Below are 13721 nucleotides of genomic sequence, written 5' to 3'. Positions count from 1 at the left end.
GCTACCAAGAAAGTACACATCATTTTTATTTTAAAAGTCTTAAAATGGATTGGAAAAGCCACTTGCTCACACCTGACCCATCTGTCTCCAGCCCCCAACTTTCCTCTCTGCAAGCCTTTTCCCCTTCCCGTGGGCAACCCTGGCCTGCAGGACCCAGAAAGACCTTGTACTTGAAGGTAGCTGACCTCAGCAGTGGGTGAGGAGCGGCCTGGCTGAGGCAGAAAGAACTATGAGAGAGTAGTAGGTTCTTTCAGAAGATCATTTCGACAGGGAAGACACTAAGATGAGAGGTTTAAAGAATAGCTCTTGCATTTTTAAGTCTTTAAGAGTTTGCATACACAGATGAGACATGCTGGGCCGAGCAGAAGAAGGAAGGGAGTGGTGAGAAGAAAGGAACCCCATGTCACAGCCTAGAATACATTTTTTTTTCTTATTTTGAGGCTCCTAGAACATTGTTCCTAAGACACAAGGACAAGATGACTGCCCCGCTGGGGCCTGTGATGACTGTATCTATTGGCTTCTGTACTGGGGTGCTGGGAGGTCTCAGGGGGCACCCTCCACAAGGTGCCGTTTGTGTGAGTCAGGGCACCGTGGGGGCTGCGTGATAGCCACACTCGACAGTGGGGGACCAGCCGGTGTCCTGGAGCTTGACCTTCCCAGTCTCACATCTCCTACCTCCCAGCAGACTCAGACTGCGGTCTGGGCTGCTTGCTCCTGAGCTTCTAGCCTCTTACATTGATCCCATGCTGGAAACGGCAGTATCCATGTGGTTTCCATGTCCCTCTGCTGGGTGAGATGCCATGTGGCTCAAGGGCACAGGCTGGGACTTTTTTCCTTTGCTCCAGCATCCTGTGTGGCATGAGGGGACATTGGGGACACGACCGAGTGCCCCATCAATGCCTGCCCTGGGCTCTCCTCCAGGCTGGGGACACTAGTCCGTGAATTTGGGGCACCTGGCACTGGAGCTTATAGTGGGTGTCTCTCAGCCATCTCTGTAGGAGCCCAGGTCACCTGGTGAGGCTCTGCTTTGCTTGCACCCATGCTTGGGTCCTGCTCTTTCCTGGAAGAAAGGAATCCAACCCCAGGTACTCATTCTACCAGGCTAGCCCATTTAACTGTCCCAGTCACAAGTGCCTGGAATGGTGTGCCATCATAGAAACATTCTCAGGGAACATTTGTTGAAGAACGTCTGTGCAGCTCAGATCCACAGGGCTGGGCAGGAGACAGCTGGAGCCCACCCACAGCCTGCTCCCTGACCACGGGCCAGACCTGGCTCTCAGAATGCCTGGCACCTACGGTGGGGCTTTCATGCCCTCAACCATGCAGGTGGCAGTCCTGCCCTTTGCTCTGTTGGGATCCCCGCACACAGGCATTTGGCTATTGAGGGGTCAGGGAGCTCACATACACTCAGTCAGCTACTGATGGATGCAGCATCTGTTGGTCAAGAAGGTGATGCTGAGGAACTTAGGCAGAAATGTCCAGATTGGATAAACTGAACCCACAAGTTCTGCTGTTTGAATGGACGCTTGTCCCTCGCCTTCTCTTCTCTACTTAGCGATGTCCTCTCACCTTCAGCCTCCCAGAGCACACACCAATTCCTTCTCAGCTCTGGACTCCTGGGCCTCCTCCATGGGGCTAAGGGGGTTTCTTGCCAGGGCCAGGGCTAGCCAGTGCACATCCCTGCTTAGAGTGGGCTCTGCTGGGCTTGCCACGTGGTTTGCTCTGCGAAATGCCACCTCCTCTGGGCGGCACTTTCATCCCTCCTCTCTGAATCCTCTTGGTCTCAAGGCTCCTCTCCAAGGCTGCCCGATCTTTGCACCTCCCACGTAGCTTGTGCACAGTCAACGCTCACCCAGATGTGTTGAGCGACAGCTGACTATCTGAATTGCCCTGGGACAATCAAATCCTTCAGTTATTGGTTATAACACTCTAGTCAGGAAAGATATCAGGACAGAGCAAAGGAAGTTCCAAAGAGAGGCGTGATGCATGGCTTGCCCATGGGGAGCTGATGCTGCCCTCACTCCATGCACCTGACTCTGGCGGGTACCTGCTTGGCAGCCATGTGTGATGTGAGAGAGAATATCTCTGCCCCTAGCATTGGGTTCAGACTGTGGGAAGAGACAGGCCTGATGGTGAGGGGACAGTAGAGGAAACGGGGGATTCCCCAGGCCATATCTCTCCTTTTGACTTTCTCCTGGGGACCAAGACCACCGGAGATTGGCAGAAGCAACTTTGGTCTCTCACCAGTGAGCAGGCATTTTCCTTTCTACCTTCTATAAAAGTTCCAGTAGGCATTTTCTTTTTCCTTTTCTTCTCCTTTAAAAAATTTTTTTTCAAACAGAGTTTGAAGTTCTAGGTAGGAGTCAGGACACCTAGTTCAAGCCCCATCTATGCCCCTGGTTGGCCAGGTGACCTGCTTGAGTCCCTCCTGTGTGGGGCGCAGCTGGGTCACTGGGCCGACTGACGTTCTTCCCAGCTCCAACATGCCCTCATCCTGGACGTGGGGTTCTATGGGGAAGGGGCAGGTGAGAGGCACGCAAGTCACCTTCCTCTCCACTGTTTATTCCCCATTAGCTCTATTTCTGGGTTGCAAGCCATAGTAAGATGTCATTGGATCTGACTGGTCCTTAGTGGAAGCAGAAGTCAGTCACAGGCTTTGTCATGCCTCCACCCAGGCATCCAGCTGGTCTGCTGTACTGTGTGTGTGTGTGTGTGTGTGTGTGTGTGTGTGTGTGTAGGGAGGGAGGGAGGGCGGGTAGAGGGAGGCCAGAGCTGGGTTTCACCTTCCAGGTAGGTGGCCTGGGAGGAAAAGATCTTCCATAAACATCTGGGACACTGCTGATGGGTCAAGGTCTCACGTGGGACAGAGATCCCAAGAGATCTGAGAGTCAACACAACTGTTAGTTGTTCCCAATAAACTCTGAAAATATGCTTAAACATTTTTTTAAACTATGTTTTACGGTACTTGCTGATCAGTGTTTAGACTCATCCATTCAACTGGGCTGGAAGACTTTGATATTCTCATTCTGTCTGCGGTAGTGTGCTCGGGCTGCCATGACAAAGCAACACAGACTGCAGAGCTTGGACAATGGAAATGTATCTTCTCGTGGTTCTGAAGGCTGCAAGTCCAAGATCAAGTGTCAGCAGGGATGGTTCCTTCTGCGGCCTATCTCCTTGGTTTGTGGATGGCTGTCTCCTCCCTGTGCCCTCATGTGGACTTCCTTCTGCATGTGTCTGTGTCCTAATCTCTTATAAGACATCAGTCAGGTGGATTAGGGTCCATCCACATGACCTCACTTTACCTCTCAAAAGGCCCAGTCTCCAAATACAGTCACGTCCTGAGGAACAACCCCTGAATGAATGAATGAATGAATGAATGAATGAATGAATGAATTCAGCCCTTAACAATGCTGTTGCCTCTCCCTTTGTGATGCGTGGGGATACCTCAACTCACAGCGAAGTCCCCTCACCAGTTCACTGAGGGAATGTGGGATTCAGGCTGATTCTTTCCTGCTTCCAGCAGGACCCCCAATACCTCCCCCTCATGTGGGGGCACTGGCCACTGCCAGGACCGCATGGAGCATGTGGCTTCCCCTGAACCATGAGACTCGAGGTGTTGAGTGGTGCTGCAGGACAGCCTGCTTATCCCTCTGCACTTAAAGAGAATGGGTTTTCTCTTTAGTGCCCCACTTGATAGCCTCATGCACCATAGCTTTTTAGGGGATTGAGAGCCCAACAGCCAACAGTGATTTATTTCCAGACAAAGGCCCGGTTGGAAAGAATTCATTTCTGTACTTTTGCCTTTCCTCAGATATAAGGTACTCATCACTGCCAAAAGAAAGAGCACAATCCAGATGGAACTGTTAAAACATCACACTTCCCCCTGATTCAGAGCTGGCTCACCGAACCCCCACCAACTCCCTCGCACCCTCCTTCCTTTGGTGTACTCCCTTCTCAGACTGCTCTGCAGCCTGGAAACTGCAGGTGTGGAGCTCAGTTTTGGTTATCAAGAGGCCAGCACAAGTCCTTGGGGAAGGTTTTCCCCCTAAATGAAAAGATAAACTTTCAGGAAGAGAAGGTATTTGGATGTGATGCCTGGAGCTGCAGCACCCATTTTATGACCGCAGAATAATAATGGTGGATCAGGGAGAGACCGGAACCTGAATCCCTGAGAACATTTAAAGCTATCTTCTCTGTCAGCCCTGGACCACCCACTTCAGGAAGGACTCCCTGTTATAGAGACGGCAGTAGCCCCTTTCCCCTGTGAGTCCCTTGCAGCCCAGTGCTATTCAGAACACATCTTCCCTTGGGGGCTTATAGCATGGCTTTCTGTGGTTGTTTCCGTTTTCCTTGGCATTATAAAGGCTGAGAAGAGAGGCTGAGTATGTTCCTTAAATGGACTCCTGACCTTTCGGCGTCTCTCCAGTACCCCGACCACCAGGTAACAGTAATAACTGAAATGCTAGGATCTGGTATTTGCAAAAAGGCCCCCGCAGTCTCTGCAGTAGGCCAGGAAACAAGGACAGCACCCCCGAGGAGCCTGGCAGTTGGCTTCCTCTGGTGATGGCTCCCTTGACAGGTCCTCTCTATTCCTCCCACCTTCAAAAGGTCCTTTTGAGGGGGACACTGGGCACTAATGGTGGCCAGGAAGGGATATAGTCAAAACATTTAGGTTTATCTTTGAAGCAACATTGAAGGGTCAGGAGACAGGATTGCCTTAGGATAGGCAATGCTGTTTCCTTGTGATTACCTGCAAGGCCACTGAGGACTCTGGTGCATGGAAGGACTGTCCCGCAACGGTCACTTCATAGTTAAGTGGTGATGTTCTTCAGTGGGGGTGAGGTGGTCAAGGGCAGGGGAGGGAAGGTAAAAGGGTTCAGCTTCTGGGGAGGTGGCTGTTACTGGGCAGGCTGACAGGAGGCAGGCTGGGATGTCACATAGCACCTTTTGCACCACACAACAAGGAAGTAGCAGTGCCTAGGCCTTTCCATGCCCACAGTCTTACAGCATATGCTTGCTCTGCCAGAGCAATACTCATCCAGCATCCCAGCACTTTTGCTGAGGCCTATTCTGTCCTCTGGTCCCAGCCTCCAGACATCACACACAGCCTCCAAGACCAGTTCTAATCGACCTCTCGCTTAGTCTCTCTGTTCTTCCAAATTGGGAAGAACAAAAGGGAATAATTGCTCCTTTTCTGACTGCAGCTCATGCCTGCTTGGTGTATATCCTGCCTTGTATTGTGGCTTGGTGGGGTTGCCTACAAGGTAGGCAGGGAGGCCATCATATTTGGGGCCCTCAAACTTGAATGTAACAGGTGCTTAGCATGCATTTACTGAACTAACCCTTGGCCCTCAAACAAATGCTTCAGGACCACTGAACTTCAGGCTGATATGAGGTACAGGGAGCAGGGTCATGCCTACCAGCATCCACTAGCTTGACAAGGGTGGCACAGGGAACACATTGCTAACAATTCTTAAAGCCTGAAAGTCTGCAGAGCACTTGTGTTCTTTCCAAATGTATGAGGATCTGACATGCTGCACAGAAGTTACCCAGCCTGTGGGGGCCACTTATACGTGCTTTGCTTCTGCTTGTGCAGAAGGTGGCAGGGGAGTACTTGCCCTGCAGTGGGTCATGACGCCTGCATGGGTCAATGTGCAGCCCTGGCCACAAGAGGACAGTGGAGGCAGGGACCCCCAGTTCTCTGAGGAGTAACCCAGTGGGCAGAGCTGCAGGAGCCCATGGCACAGCCACACAGAACCAAGTACTGGGACCAAAACTCACCTTTGGGGAAAATAAGCTGTCAGGGGTGAAACCACTCTCACCTCTGCAACACTCCCCTGAGAGAGGTCAAGTGACAGCCCCTCCACCTTCATCCTTTCATTGAAGGGTACCTGTATATTCACCTTGGAACACCAAAAAGCAGTATCTGGAAGGCCTGGAAGAAAGCTCAATGCCTTCTGTGAGGAGGGGGCTGGGGCCCTGAGTCCCTTGCTCAGCAACCAAAGATGCCAGCCCTGGGGCTTTCATCTTCCCTGACTGCACAGAGTCTCTGGGGAGACTGCACAGAGGCGCCTAGATCCTGGCTGGGACCCCAGGGCCTGAGAAAGGGCCCCACATTGCCCAACAGCTGTGGTAAGCATTGAGAAGAGTTAAAAATGCACAAAGGTCATAAGGCTGAGAGACAACAGAAAAGGCAGAAACGCCTCTCAGACCCTCATGGTTAAATATTGTTTTCTGTGACCCAAGTGAGATGTCTGTAAATGATGTGGAAAAAATGATGTGATATTCTCATTACAGCTGCCGCAACTCTGCTCTCCTTTTCCTTCTGGGACTCACATCACTTCATGACTAGCCACCATGCATTTCCTGAGACCACATCCAAAGGCAGGGACCCTGAAACTGTGAATCCCACCTGTCTTTTAGTCTCTTGGGTGATTCTCTGTCTAAACCAGAACTGGAGTGACAAGAGGATGAGTTTCCCCCTCTTCACTCAGCTAGTTAGTAGTTAACATGAGAAAACAGCAACCATTCCAACCAGAATCCCACCATTTCCACAGCAGAAACACATATTGCACCGATGGAAGGCAGGCTCCACGGGAGTGTCTGACTGGTGGCCTGAAATTGTGCAGTGCACAGCCTGTGCAGCTGGCCTGGTGAACCTGTCTGCAGCACTGAAATGACCACTTGCGGGGAAACAGTTGTAATAGTTTGAAACAGAATATCAATGTTTTGATTCAAAAGTTTACCTTAGAGCAGAGGTTGGCAAAGTTTTCCATAAAGTGCTAGTCAGTAAATATTTTAGCCTCTGCAGGCCACACAGTCTTCGTGGCTACTACTCAACTTTGCCCTTGTAGTGCAAAAGCAATAGCCACAGATAATACATCAATGAATGAATGTGGCTGTGTTCCAATAAAACTTTATTTACAAAAACAGGCAGTGGGCCATAGTTTGCTGACCCTTGCTCTAGGGACTTAAAAAAATACTACATCTAAGATGAATTATATCCATATAAGATATTCGTACATATGAAAGGGGAAAATAGTAAAGGCTATTTAAGTGTGGCAGGAATTATTAATTTGCTTTGTATTTTAAATTAAAAGTTGTCTTTGACACTGTTATTTCCAATGATAACATTTATACATGCATACCCATTTATATACCATATATACACAAAACCCATCACTACTGAGTGCGTGTGGGTGTGCTCCCCATGGAGGACCCCACATTATGCCATGCCCTCCTATGCCCACCCCTGCCCTGTACATTGTCTCTCAGATGGCAGTGGGCGTACCTTGTTCTCTTTGCTGATCTCTCTGCTCCATGGACACAAGGGCAGAGAAATGCGCTTGATCGTAGGCAAGAACCAGAGGTGAGCAGTGGCATCTGTTGGGAGGCACCTCCAAGGGCAGGTAAATCCCTCCAAATGGGATTGGAGCAAATGCTGTGGACAGAAATGGTGAGGGCATGTGGAGCCTGAAGGAAACATGGGTGGCATCCCTCACCACCCTGCATGATGTGGGGGGGCATAGGGAAGGGAGGGTGGTCTCAGACTATGGCCTTAGGGGTCAGCCACCCACACAGCAGTAAGCTGGGTGTTGCCCACCTGGCAATGGGTGAGAAAGCTCAGGCTCACAGGTACCAGGGGGATGAGACCTGTAGTCCCGTGCATGCCCAGGGAACCCCTCACTCCCTCCTGCCTCCATAGCAGAGTCCTCCTGGCTCTGTCAGGCTGCACCCTCGGGACAAGTGGGACAGGGCTGAGAGGGTTTTGCTCTGATCTTCCCAGGGACAGCCTGCTGCCCTGAGACCTGCACAGGTGACCAAGAACTCACGACGGTCAGCAATGACATACACCAATGACTGCCTGGAAACCCACGTTTTTCTGGATGAGCTTCTTCCTCTCTGTGTATTCATGAAAGCATTTGTATACAGAACAAAATCTATGTTTCCTTGTTCTATATTTTGAGTAGCTCTTCTGCTGAGTCCAAAGGAACCAACCAGATAACTCCAGCACCAAATTATGAGTCAGATGGGAAATGAGAGATGGGGATTGGCTCCTTTAGCAACTGGGACATAATCACGTTCATTTCCTTACTCATCAAAGAGAAGGAAGAGAGCCTTAAACCCTCACTGAAATAGAATAACTCCCAGAAATATCTGCCCCGATAGAGCATATGCTTTTTAATCATAAAGAACTTTGCCTCTTGGCCTTGGAACCAGTGACTCACTCACTGTATTTCTGTGAGCTGCAGGCAACAACAATAGCTTCTGTGATGCTTTTGAGGAACTCTTAGGTGTCCTTCTATGCCCTGCTTTATCCACTTTGGGTTTTTATTTTTATTTTTTGAACAACCCGAAAGAGTTTTATTTTTGTTCTTTTACTTTAAAATCTTTTATTGAAAGCAATAAGCGTATATTGAGGAATGTGGCCTCCAGTATTAGATCACTTGGGTGTTAATACTAACTATGCAATTTTCTTTTTTTTCTCTAACTGTGCGATTTTCTTATTTTTAAAATTTTTTGATGTACTATATGTTGGCTAATGGAGCATAATAAAAAAATTTAAAAAACACATTGCTTTTTGGTCATGGTTCTGCCCATGGGCGGAGAGGTGGGGTAGGTCCACTTTCAAGAGGGCTGTACTCTTGAGCACAGGTAGGATGGAAAGAAGCATGGACCCAGCCTTGTGCAATCTGATGGGTCCAGGTTCATGTGCCCAGGGACCCCAGTGAGGGTCCTGGTTCTGCACCCAGAGAGGCTGAAGACCTCAGCAGTCCCTGTCACTTGGCTGCACAGGGAAGGAGGTGGGTGCTGGGCAAGATCGAACTCCCAGCTCCCTCCCACCATGACAGACATGGACCCATTGGACTTCCTTTGGCAGTTGTGATTTAGCATGAAGAGCTTCATCCTGATTTGTACGACTGTCTGGAAGCCCCACAACTTTGTTAAGGCTCAGGTTTAAATTTAAGTTAGGCTGGCATTTAAGTCCCTGTCTGGCATTTGCTTATCAAGGACTTTTTGAGAAGTGATGAAAGGGAAACATGGCGCTGAAAGGGACTGGCTCATGCTGGTAATGGAAGTGAAGGGAAGGTGAAAACAGTCAGGGAGGGGCTGGAAATGGGGAGTTTTGCTGAGTGGCAGAGGCAGTTGTATTGGGGGTGACCTTCCTGGCCCACCTTCCCTGGCCCCTCTTGTTTCCCTCCTCTTTAGATAGCATGGCTGCCCCATGGACTTCTCAAGTGGCCTTGTCATTCACTCTGGCAGAAGGGCTGGAGAGATGACCCGGCCCAGGCACTTCCTGCCCTGGGTTGACCTGGTTCCTTTAAGGCCTTAGTCGAGGGCTGGGGCACATTGTGTAGCCTCTCTGGGCTTCAGTGTCCACCCTGGGAGGGTGTGGGGAGGACCAAGAGAGAGAACACAGGCTGTCACGGGGCAGGTGATAAGCCGCCCTTCCTGTCCTTTCTTCTTCTCCCCCAGTCCCAATTCTGCCCCGTGATTTCATGCTTTCTTTTTTTCCTCTTTGACACATATGTAGCCTGCAGAGGGGCAGGAGGGGACAAGAGTGGCCTGGGATGAGGCCTAGCACCCCTGGAGGGGTGTGGGCTGTCTGCCTCACTCTGAGCACATGGGGGTGTGTGTGGGAGACCCTCTGGGTTTAGTTCCATCTGTCACTCAGCCAGACTTCTTATGACCACCTGCCATTGACACAAAGTCTAAATGGATGGGTGGATGACCAAGAGTAACCCCTCCTGCCACTGGGGAAGAAAAAGAAGCACATCAAGTCAAGGAGAAATGAGAAATATTACAATCTTCATCCATGCAGAATAAGGCTCTGTGGCCTTCTGGGAGTCTCAACTTGTACATTAGGCTGTCTCTTCCTTAATTGGGATGTTATGTTTTCTGGGTCATGCATCATACATGGCTGTTTTATTAATGTATAAACTTACCTTCTCCACCTGAGTCCCTCAACATCGTATCTGCTACAACAACTATTGGTCTTCTTAATATATGGGCGAGGACAAACACATGGAACTCCTCTAGACTCTCATACACAGGGTCCTCAGAGTTGTCCACACTAGGAGACAAAGTAAAGCAAGCCTGTGTTAGCGTGGAGGATGTTGAAGACAATACCTTCCATCCAGATCTTACCTCCGTGGACCCTGCCTGTTGAGGTCCTCGGAGTCCACCTCCCTGCCACGCCACCCATTGATGGCAAAAACACAAACCCCAGCTCCTCCACCCCACCCTGCAGTGGTCTCAGCAGACAATGGGAGAGAAGCTTCTGGTGATGGCTGCTGGCCAGCTTTAAGACAAGGTCCCCTTGGCAACAGAGGCAGCCCAGCCAGAGCACATGACAACATGGGGGCTCGTTATCTGGGGGCACTTAACAAGGATGCAATGGGGGCAGGAGGGATGGTTCATTCCATATCCAGCAGGTCTAGCTGAAGCCTTACCCATCAGGGGTACAGGTGTGCCTGTGCACGTCAGGTGGGTTGGTGGGGCCCCTGACTTCAAAGATCTGGGGCCTTTCTAGGAAACACTCCCCCCAAAACAGAAGAGGGCAGTGAGAAGGTTACCTAGATTTCAATCCTCAGAGGAGAATGGGAGTGACTCTGAGCCAGGCTACTTGGGCCTTCCACAGCCCACACCCCTGACTCATGTCTGAGGCTCAGGGAGAGCTGGCTTCAAGAAATGCATTCACTTAGAACTCAGATATTTGGACAGAAGACTGTAGCCTTGATGTCCCTCAACAACCTGACCACCCCGAGGGAAGAGCCCATTGAGACAGGAGTCAGAGCTCACAGCTTGATGGGGCCTCTACAGCACCCATGGTGCCAGCCAAGGTGGCAGCACCGACGCAACACCCTCAGGTGGCACTTGTTCCTAAGCACTTGGGGGATGCCCAGAATTGACTGAGGGAGGTCTGTGAGGACTGGAGCAGGTGGGGCCAGAGCCAGCAAGTGGGGCTCTGCTGGAGAATCCAGGGTGGGGCGGCCTGGGGAAACATCTGTACATTCATAGCCCACAGCTAACTGCTTGAATTACTTCTAGAACAAAAACTGTGACTCTTCAGGAAAGCATCAACGATCTGGGAAGTTTTGTTTTTGTTATTGTACCTATTTTTTTTAGGTTTGTTTGTTTGTTTACTTATTTTTGCTGACTCAAAATGCCTTACTTTTATACTTAAAAATACTTGACAGCAACCAAAAGATGACAAAAAGTTGTGCATGTAGTACAAATTACTTTTTTTGTTTGTTTGGAATCATTTGAAAGTAACTGCCAATGCGAAATCCAGCATCTTGGAAAAGTTTAGGTGCGTTATCATATGAACAGAACGTTCTTCTACAAAACTACAACACAGTCATCAAAATCAAAGGTATGTCCAATCACTAAGACATTGATAGATCTAATCACCAGGACATACCCCAGTCACAGTCTGCCAACTGTCCCAGAAATGCCTTCTTTACAAAGACTCCAGCACGCTGCTTTCGGCTATGGTATCTCATTAGACTCCTTTGGTCTAGAACATTTCTCAGGGGTTCCTTGACTTTCGTGACTTTGACTTTTGAAGACTATGGGCCTGGTATTCTGTAGCATATCCTTAGTCTGGGTTCCTCTATTTCCTGTGATTAGAGGGATTATGCTGTGTCCTTCTCACAGTGTCCTATCAGGTGGCCTGGGCTTTTGCACTGTCCCATTACTGGTGATGTTGACTTGGGGAACTCCCCTCGGACCATCTGCCAGGCTTCCCTTTACAGAGCTACTCATTTCCCCTCCATCATTAATAAGCATTTTGTGGGGAGGAATTTCAAATCTATGCACATATTCTACTCTTCACCAAATCTTTATACGTTTATTGATATCACTATGGATTCCTGGTTTCTATTTTATTCAGTGAGTTATAATCCATTAGTGATGATTTTGATGCTCAGATATGCCCTGCTGGGGTTAGTGGGGCTCATTCAAGCTGTATCCTTGTAATATAGCCCCAACATTTTTCAGAGGGCTTCCTAGCCTTCTGAACAAGAACATGGTTCAGGGTCATTTTCAAAATTTTTTTTTAATTTAAATTCAATTTAATTAATATATAGCATATTACTAATTTCAGAAGTAGAATTTAGTGACTTATCAGTGACATGTAACACCTAGTGCTCATTACATCATGTGCCCTCCTTAATACCCCAACCCCCGACCCACCTCCCTTCCAGCAACCTTCAGTTTGTTCCCTAAAGTTAAGAGTCTCTTATGGTTTGTCTCCCTCTCTATTTTCATCTTATTTTATTTTTCCTGGTATTCCTGGTATTATTTTATTTTTCCTTCCCTTCCCCTATGTTCATCTGTTTTGTTTCTTAAATGCCACATGGGAGCGAAATCATATGATAATTGTCTTTCTCTGCTTGACTTATTTCACTTAGCATAGTACCCTCCAGTTCCATCCATGTTGATGCAAATGGTGGGTATTCATCCTTTCTGATGGCTGAGGAGTATTCCCTTGTATATATGGACCACATCTTCTTTATCCAGGTTCATCTTGTACCTGGTCTGTCTCAGCCCTGGATTCAGCCATTTCTCCAAGGGGTTGTTTTTTGTTTCTGTTTTTTAAAAATAGTGGATAATGGTGTTTAGAAGCCAAATTATAATCATCGCTCTCGGGATGTCAGTGCTTCTAGACTCAGTGAATGGAGCGAAGGCGTGTGTGTTTTGTGTGTACACTCACACATATACACAGATACTTTCATCTGTCATCTCTCTATTAACTTGGAGTCCACTGATATCTCCCATTCCAAACTAACAACCTAATGTTAATTCTACTCATACCTCCCTTCTCCAACAGTGAGAAACCTGGTTTCTAGTAATCTTAAAGTATTTCTTTACTTGATCAATCCCCCCATATGTAAGCAATTCCCCACTTCTGCTGCCACCCTGCCCCCAAGTTGTCCTCTTCACCCTACTGGCTCTGACACTCTGGCTTTGGTCCTCTGGGTCCTACTAACGCCCCCACCTGCCCATTGCAGATGCTCACCTTGCTTTGCCACACCATACGGCTTTAGTAGTGAATTTTTCAGGAAGAGAAGAGAAGTGGATGAGGAGTGTTTTAAATACATATACACATGCCAAGTCTAAACACAATGCTTGTGGGTGTGCTTTTAAAAATATCCCAGGTGATTATCCTATCCAGCCACAGCTGAGAGGGAGGCTGCTGGGTATGTGAGGTTCAAGTGCTTCCAGAAGCTGCTTGCTTGTCCCTGTCACACAGTAAGTGCTCACAAGCAAGTGGACAGTTGAACAAGATAATACGTAGCATGGACAGGAGGGAACACAGAATTACAGCCTGAATACTCAGAGAGAAAAATATCTCAGTTAGAAATGTGGAGTGTTATTGCTTCCCTAATCCAGTGGATGGAGAGCTCAGCACTGGAAAGAGATGAGGCATCTGAGAATCAGATATTAATGCTGAGAAGAAGAAATGGGAACGGGAGGGGTAGCTCTCTCGGCCCTGGGTTCTCAGTTGCACCTTCACTCCATGATGGAACACTCTGGTGTCTAAATAGCCACACAGAAGGGGCTTCACTGCAGAGCTGAGCAAGTATGAGGCATCACTGTACTGCCACAGCATTCTGCTCATGCAAAATTTCAAGCAGAGCCATTGTATTTCAAACTGAAAAACCAGCCAATATTTACTGAGCACTTACTACATGCTGGAATGGTAAAAGGCACTG

At 48.7% G+C, this 13721-nt stretch overlaps 1 protein-coding gene across 1 annotated transcript in view; it reads right to left on the bottom strand.

Annotated features, from left to right (window-relative positions):
* The window catches only part of OTUD7A (OTU deubiquitinase 7A), a 373519-nt gene that overhangs the window by 22941 nt on the left and 336857 nt on the right, over positions 1 to 13721 (bottom strand). Inside the window, exons 10-11 of the mRNA XM_048221216.2 lie at positions 9948 to 10075; positions 7292 to 7441 (exon numbers count right to left, since the gene is read on the bottom strand). Coding sequence (XP_048077173.1) covers positions 7292 to 7441; positions 9948 to 10075 — 278 coding nt within the window. The remainder of the gene's footprint in view (positions 1 to 7291; positions 7442 to 9947; positions 10076 to 13721) is intronic.

Source organism: Ursus arctos, unplaced genomic scaffold (genome assembly GCF_023065955.2).
Source record: "Ursus arctos isolate Adak ecotype North America unplaced genomic scaffold, UrsArc2.0 scaffold_28, whole genome shotgun sequence".
NCBI lineage: Eukaryota > Metazoa > Chordata > Mammalia > Carnivora > Ursidae > Ursus > Ursus arctos.
Note: the sequence above shows the minus strand (reverse complement) of the source record. Positions and strands in the feature narration are given on the sequence as shown.